At 38.0% G+C, this 8,271-nt stretch overlaps 1 protein-coding gene across 2 annotated transcripts in view; it reads left to right on the top strand.

The window, feature by feature from the left end:
- Window positions 1-3,837, top strand: part of LOC110462926 — a 154,221-nt gene extending 150,384 nt beyond the window's left edge. For both annotated transcript variants that reach the window (XM_021517171.1, XM_021517172.1), the window contains one exon: window positions 1,999-3,837. In XM_021517171.1, the coding sequence (XP_021372846.1) occupies window positions 1,999-3,174 (1,176 nt within the window). In that variant the 3' untranslated portion in view covers window positions 3,175-3,837. The remainder of the gene's footprint in view (window positions 1-1,998) is intronic.
- The last annotated feature ends 4,434 nt before the right edge of the window (window positions 3,838-8,271 follow it).

Genomic DNA, 8,271 nt, shown 5'->3' on the forward strand with positions numbered 1-8,271 from the left:
GAAAGGTTGCAGGTCTGGGGGTGGAGAAAGGTTGCAGGTCTGGGGCTGGGGAAAGGTTGCAGGTCTGGGGGTGGAGAAAGGTTGCAGGTCTGGGGGTGGAGAAAGGTTGCAGGTCTGGGGCTGGGGAAAGGTTGCAGGTCTGGGGGTGGAGAAAGGTTGCAGGTCTGGGGATGGAGAAAGGTTGCAGGTCTGGGGGTGGAGAAAGGTGGCAGGTCTGGGGGTGGAGAAAGGTTGCAGGTCTGGTGGTGGGGACAGGGTGTAGAACTTGGGGTGGGGACAGGGTGTAGAACTTGGGGTGGGGACAGGGTGCAGGTCTAGGGGGTGGGAACAGGTTGCAGATCTAGAGAGATGGAGTTGTCAGTCCTCTCCTTATATGTTATATAAGCCTCCTGGATCAACAAGAAGCATACAATCCTAAACCCACCCACCCCTGTGCCCTAAGACTTGACTGACCCCCTTTCATCCCCATCTGACACCATATATAAAACTCCTGATTACAGGAAGTCTTTACCTGACTCTAATCAAACATTCTACCTAACATATCCCTTATGTTTGTTGGGCCTGGTTTAAAGTCCCAACCTGGTAACTTGTCCTATCTCTAGGGCTCTGACTAACTCATCCTAGTTCCTGACTACCCCCTACATCCTAGGTCCTGACTACCCCCTTACATCCTAGGTCCTGACTACCCCCTACATCCTAGGTCCTGACTACCCCTTCTATCCTAGGTCCTGACTATCCCCTACATCCTAGGTCCTGACTGTCCCCCTACATCCTAGGTCCTGACTACCCCCTACATTCTGACTACCCCCTACATCCTAGGTTCTGACTGTCCCTACATCCTAGGTCCTGACTGTACCCTACATCCTAGGTCCTGACTGTCCCTACTCCCTAGGTCCTGACTGTCCCCCTACATCCTAGGTCCTGACTCCCCGCTACTCCCTAGGTCCTGACTACCCCCCTACATCCTAGGCCCTGACTGCCCCCCTACATTCTAGGTCCTGACTCCCCGCTACTACCTAGGTCCGTACTACCCGCTACTCCCTAGGTCCTGACAACCCCTACATCATAGGTCCTGACTGTCCCCCTACATCCTAGGGCCTGACTGTCCCCCTACATCCTAGGTTCTGACTGTCCCTACATTCTAGGTCCTGACTACCCGCTCCTACCTAGGTCCTGACTACCCGCTACTCCCTAGGGCCTGACAACCCCTACATCATAGGTCCTGACTGTCCCCCTACATCCTAGGTCCTGACTCCCCGCTACTCCCTAGGTCCTGACTACCCGCTACTACCTAGATCCTGACTACCCGCTACTACCTAGGTCCTGACTACCCGCTACTACCTAGGTCCTGACTCCCCGCTACTCCCTAGGTCCTGACTACCCCCCTACATCCTAGGCCCTGACTGCCCCCCCACATCCTAGGGCCTGACAACCCCTACATCCTAGGTCCTGACTGTCCACCTACATCCTAGGTCCTGACTGTCCCCCTCCATCCTAGGTCCTGACTGTCCCCCTACATTCTAGGTCCTGACTCCCCGCTACTACCTAGGTCCTGACTACCCGCTACCCCCTAGGTCCTGACTGTCCCCCTACATTCTAGGTCCTGACTGCCCGCTACTACCTAGGTCCTGACTACCCGCTACTCCCTAGGGCCTGACAACCCCTACATCATAGGTCCTGACTGTCCCCCTACATCCTAGGTCCTGACTACCCGCTACTACCTAGGTCCTGACTACCTGTTACTTCCTAGGTCATGGATGTCCCATTCCTCTCTAAGTCCTGACTTCCCCTTCCATTCTATCCATTCTAGATTCTGTTTGACCCAAACCACTCAACGCCTTGTTTTACTTTATCCTCCCAGGGCCTGAACCTCAGCTTTGTCTGACTTTCTCCCCATCTTGCATCTTAGTTTAAAGTTGCTGCTAAATCTACTGTATTATTTACCTTTCTTGTTGATAGCGAACCCATGTTACTAAATCTCAACTTCCTTGTTGACAGACACACTTGCATTCCAAGCCCCTTGACTTGACCCAGCAGCAGCAGTTACAGCAGCAACAGGATCACCCTGGAGCCCCTGAGTCTCCCTCCCCCCTCCCCCAGAGCAGCCCGACTTCGCCGACACAGCAGAACCTGGCGGGGCAGGGCGTGAAGCCAAGGAAGAGGAAAGCCTCGAGGCCCCAACATCTGTACATGCCTCCAACCATGGTCCCCATCTCCACGCCCCTCACCCCTGAGGAGGAAAACTCAGCCGAACAAAAGGAGGAGATAGACCGGTACCAGGAAAGGTTCCCTAGGGAGCTCCCTCAGGATTCCTCCACACCTAACTGTTTTGGTGAATCTCAAAATGGCATTCATAAAAGCATTCCACTATCTAGGCTGAACTTGCCAGGTTTTGACCGGACAGATATGAAAATGCCTAACTTAAGTCAGTCGGACAAGATGCCAAACTTTAGTCAGTCAGATAAAATGCCTAACTTTAGTCAGTCAGATAAAATGCCTAACTTTAGTCAGTCAGATAACAAGATGTCCTCAAATTGTCAGCCTGAAGGCAAGATGTTAAATCACAGCCAATCAGCTGGCAAGATCATAGAAGCCAGCCAATCAGAGGGCAGAAACTCCCCATTCGGTCAGTCTGAAAGCAAGATTTCAAACTGTCACCACCAATCAGAAGACAGGATTACCAGTTACAACCAATGGGATGCGCGGAATATTGATGAAGACAATCACGATAATCATTCGATTCGTTACGATAGAATGCATCAGCAAACGGCCAGGGGAATAGACATGAATGTGTTCGCATTATCGAAATCTCTTGCCACAGGGTCTGCCATTGTTCGACCCCCAATACATATGAACATGATGATGAAATCGTCACATGATCATATTCTTCCACTGTCAAGAAATAATTTTGATATGGCAGCATTTTCACGCCAACAGAAATCTGATCAACTACAGAGACAACTACATAGTTCTAGTCCTTACCTGATGTCGAGGCGAGATCCTGCCCCGAAGGGAGTGTACTCTGGTGGCTGGCCTGTGCCACTCAAGTCATCAGCCCTAGGGGTGGGGATAGACCGCTCGGAAGAAACCCATTCAGATCGTTCCGCAAGTCAGTCGCCAAATCTACAGGCTTCTCACTTTTCATTGGACAGTTTTGACGAACCAATGAACTGAAGAGACACAGATTCATTTTGGATGCATCTAGCTAGACCATAAAATGGTTGACCTATTTGTCATGGCAGAACTGATGGGGAACACATTTGTCGTTAACCAACAAAAATGGACGGGATATGTCTGATCCAATGACTGCAAGGATTACGACAAGTAAAACAGAACTCCACGAAGCTGTGCCATGTGATGGAGAAAACAAGCTATTGTGGGATTCTTTTTACCTGTTTATTTAGAATAAACAATAACCCCCGCTAGTTACATTGAAGGGAGGTAACTCTAACTCAAATGTATATTGTACAAGGTAGCATCCCACCTTGAGGATGTTTGTGTTATAATCTTCTACTTAGTACAGTGATACTTAACTCATTCACCCCTAAAATTTCATATTGAACTATTCCAACCTTTAAATTGGAAGAGTTCAAATGTGTCTTCAGGGGTGAATGAGTTAAGTTAGATAATTTGTTACAACATCCCAAGAAAATTATTTGTCTGTAAAATGGCCAAAAGGACACTTTAAAGAACTTGTCTACACTAAAACAAAATGGAGACTTCTGGTCTGGAAGCTATTAAGAGGTTTGAAGCAGAGCATTAAAATTCTAAAAACAAACAATTTTGCTACACAGGCATCTTTTAGCAAAAATGAATTCACCTCCAAAACTTTAGGGGAAAAAAATAAAAAAAATGTAAATTTGAAAATGTCATTTTAATTTTCAAAAAATTTACAAAAAGAAAATGTTTCTTACAGAATACTCATTTTAAAATTTAATATTGTCCTTAATACAAGTTTCAGACAAATTAATTATTACATAACAAACCTTTTGGCAATAAAACTTTTTTCGTAGAGATTAAATTTTGGTTTAAATGGTTTAAATCAGATTGCAATTTGAATATTAACCAGTTGTTGGTTTATTATTGGTTGATGTCAACAGGTGTTGTGTTGTACCTGAATACCAAATTATTTTAAATAAACAGTGATGTTTTAATCGTTACTATGGTAACCCAATTTCGTTGATCCAGGAATTGTCTGGACTTGCAAATATCGTTATAAGATTGTCAGATTTCCTGTCACAGCTGACCAGACTAGTCCGACATAACGACTAACTCATTCATTACTTCACAAGTTAATTTTGACAAGTAATTTGAATTTTAAATTTTTTGTCAAACTTTCATTATAAAACTTTTTTTTTAATTCTTAATATGAGACGGGCATGTGGAACAAATATCCGGTCCTTTTAAGCGGGGCATTTTTTTTTTTGGTGTATGAATAAAATTTGAATCCATAATTTAATTACACCTTTTCAATATTGAATCATGAAAAAAGAAATCACTAAAAATGTAAGAGAATGTATAATCTTTGAATTAATTAAAAATGTTTTGTATGATTGTCAGTCAGTGACGTTATGGTAGGTCTGTGGCGTTATGGTCGGTCAGTAAAGCGTTATGGTCGGTCGAAGGCGTTATGGTTGGCCGGTGACATTATGGTTGGCTGGTGACATTATGGTCGGTCGGTGACGTTACCTTCGGTCAGTATAGCGTTATGGTTGGCCAGTGACGTTATGGTTGGCTGGTGACATTATGGTCGGTCAGTGACGTTACCGTCGGTCAGTATAGAGTTATGGTGGAGCTGTAATAGACGTGATGTAACCAGTGTTAGTGTACAGTGTTATTTGTTTTGTTGATATTGTTGTTTACGATTGTTATATTGCCTTAGGCCAAATATTAAAAAATCTGTTTTCTCTCAAAAAATATTGTACCATTCTGTACACACAATAAAATGTGAGGCAGCATGTCACATGTTGTTGGGTCATGTGACCAGATTAGCCAATGGGTACTTAGAAAAGTATTGGTTGTTTTCTTGTTGTGTTTTAGAATTAACTGTAAAAATAACGTGTTATTCCTGTCCTGATTTTAAAAATAGAATATTTAATTTTAAGTATGGTTGGGAATTTTTTTCGGTTTTTTTTCCTGTTGCACAGGAAACACTTAAAAATATATTTTGCAAAGCTTTTATTTCAAACTTCAAACAGTTTGTAAGACATCAACTGGCATTGTTCTTTTTGTCATTGGTTTTTATACTTTGTGAATTAACACACGAACAAAATTGAAATTCAGAGAATGTATAATTCACTGTCTTAGTGTGTCTGTAATATGACAAGGTCTATATTAATTCTCAGAAATGATGAGTAATTTATTCAAATCTTATTTTTAGCTCACCTGGCCTGGACAATTGGCTTCAGTAACATGTTACCTTCTTTAATGCGTCGTATATCATCTGTCATCTGTGTCTGACTGTTAACTTCTTCTTCAAACAACTTCTATTCAAGAACTACTAGGCCAATTACAATTAATCCTATAGGATTCAGATAACAGATATTTGAATGTTAAAATGTTCAAACATCTTCACCTGAAGAACCAACCAGCCTAGAGTCATCTTTTTTTGCCAGTACCTTTGCTGGCATGAAATGCTACAAAGTTTGAAGAAAGAAGTGCACTTGATCCATATGAAATTAAAGGTCACAGGGGTCAAATTTGTTCAAATACTCAGATGACTTCTACAGTCGATTTGCGATTTATGCCGAGTGATTTACTGGCATGGAGTGCTTAGACTCCCCAAGGTCACTGAATTGTTAAACACTAAAATCAACTTCTTCTGAAGAACCTAATTGTCTAGAGCCATGAAATATAGCTTGCTGACATGAAGTGTTACATAGTTTGCAAACATAAATGACCTTGACTTATGCTAAAGATCACAGCTTTGGGTCAATGTTTTTTACTCAAGCGTTCTGGTGAACTAATAGGCTCATGGTACTTAATCAGAATCTTGCTTGCATGATATGCTTCAAGGTTTCAAACAAAAAAAATGAAGACATTTGACTTTAGATGCTTGCTGAAGTTTGTCTCGAATTTAAGGTAATAAAGGTCACTTGTGTCAAACATCTTCTACTGAAGAACAGAAATGCCTTGAGTCATGAAACATGTATCTGCCAGTAAGGTAATGATGTGCTAGGAAGTTTGTGGAAAGGAGGCCACAGGTGAGCGTTTCAGACCCCTTTTGGGCCTCTTGTCTTTTGTAGATTTTTTAATCCCTTAACAGAAATATAGTAACAATATATAAAGGACATTGAAGGATCAGAGCTATTTCTTTTACATGTAATAATAATTAATTCAAATAAACAGAGCTATACACATCAAACTAAACCTAGTTTGTTTACAAATGGTATGGAACAGAAAAATCTTCTTTGTTAGGCCTTATGTAAATATTCCTGAGTTTTTGCACATATTTGTGCATCATTTGATAAAGTACTCATAACTTGTATCAGAGTAAATATATATATATATTTGTTGTTGTTGGCATTTCATTATTTTTCATTATCCCCCTATCCATTGATAAAGATGTTTTGTCATTTGGACCTGGAATAAGAAATGGCTAAACATTTGAAAGATAAAATGGCTGTATCTGATTTAGTGTGAGCAGAAAGGAAGGCAATTATTCTATATAAACTATTGCTGTCAACAAGGAGGTGTCTTTTATGTAGAGTGTCTTCTCAAGGAAAATGAACTTTATATAAATGTGTCCCTTCACTATAAAGATGAGATTTATATAAATATGTCCTCTCTATAAAGATGTAATTTATATAAATATGTCCTCTCTATAAAGATGTAATTTATATAAATATGTCCTCTCTTTAAAGATGTAATTTATATAAATGTGTCCCTTCACTATAAAGATATAATTTATATAAATATGTCCTCTCTATAAAGATGAGATTTATATTAATGTGTCCCTTCACTATAAAGATGTAATTTATATAAATATGTCCTCTCTTTATTATAAAGATGTAATTTATATAAATGTGTATTCCCTATAAAGATGAGATTTATATAAATGTGTCTTATCTATAAAGATGAGATTTATATAAATGTGTCTTCACTATAAAGATGTAATTTATATAAATGTGTCCCTTCACTATAAAGATATAATTTATATAAATATGTCCTCCCTATAAAGATGAGATTTATATAAATGTGTCTTATCTATAAAGATGAGATTTATATAAATTTGTCTTTACTATAAAGATGTAATTTATATAAATGTGTTAACTCTATAAATATGTAATTCAAATAAATGTGTCTACTCTATAAAGATGTAATTTATATAAATATGACCTCTCTATAAAGATGAGATTTATATAAATGTGTCTTATCTATAAAGATGAGATTTATATAAATGTGTCTTTACTATAAAGATGTAATTTATATAAATGTGTCTTCCCTATAAAGATGAGATTTATATAAATGTGTCTTTACTATAAAGATGTAATTTATATAAATGTGTCTTATCTATAAAGATGAGATTTATATAAATGTGTCTTTATTATAAAGATGTAATTTATATAAATGTGTATTCCCTATAAAGATGAGATTTATATAAATGTGTCTTATCTATAAAGATGAGATTTATATAAATGTGTCTTTACTATAAAGATGTAATTTATATAAATGTGTCTTATCTATAAAGATGAGATTTATATAAATGTGTCTTTATTATAAAGATGTAATTTATATAAATGTGTATTCCCTATAAAGATGAGATTTATATAAATGTGTCTTATCTATAAAGATGAGATTTATATAAATTTGTCTTTACTATAAAGATGTAATTTATATAAATGTGTTAACTCTATAAATATGTAATTCAAATAAATGTGTCTACTCTATAAAGATGTAATTTATATAAATATGACCTCTCTATAAAGATGAGATTTATATAAATGTGTCTTATCTATAAAGATGAGATTTATATAAATGTGTCTTTACTATAAAGATGTGATTTATATAAATGTGTCTTCACTATAAAGATGAAATTTATATAAATATGTCTTAGCTATAAAGATGTAATTTATATAAATGTGTCTAAGCTATAAATGTGATTTATATAAATATTCTCTATAAAGATGTAATTTATATAAATATGTCCTCTATAAAGATGTAATTTATATAAATGTGTCTACTCTATAAAGATGTAATTGTTATAAATGTGTTTACTCTATAAATATGTAATTCAAATAAATGTGTTCTCTATATAGATGTAATTTATAT

Source organism: Mizuhopecten yessoensis, unplaced genomic scaffold, assembly GCF_002113885.1.
Source record: "Mizuhopecten yessoensis strain PY_sf001 unplaced genomic scaffold, ASM211388v2 scaffold10847, whole genome shotgun sequence".
Lineage (NCBI taxonomy): Eukaryota > Metazoa > Mollusca > Bivalvia > Pectinida > Pectinidae > Mizuhopecten > Mizuhopecten yessoensis.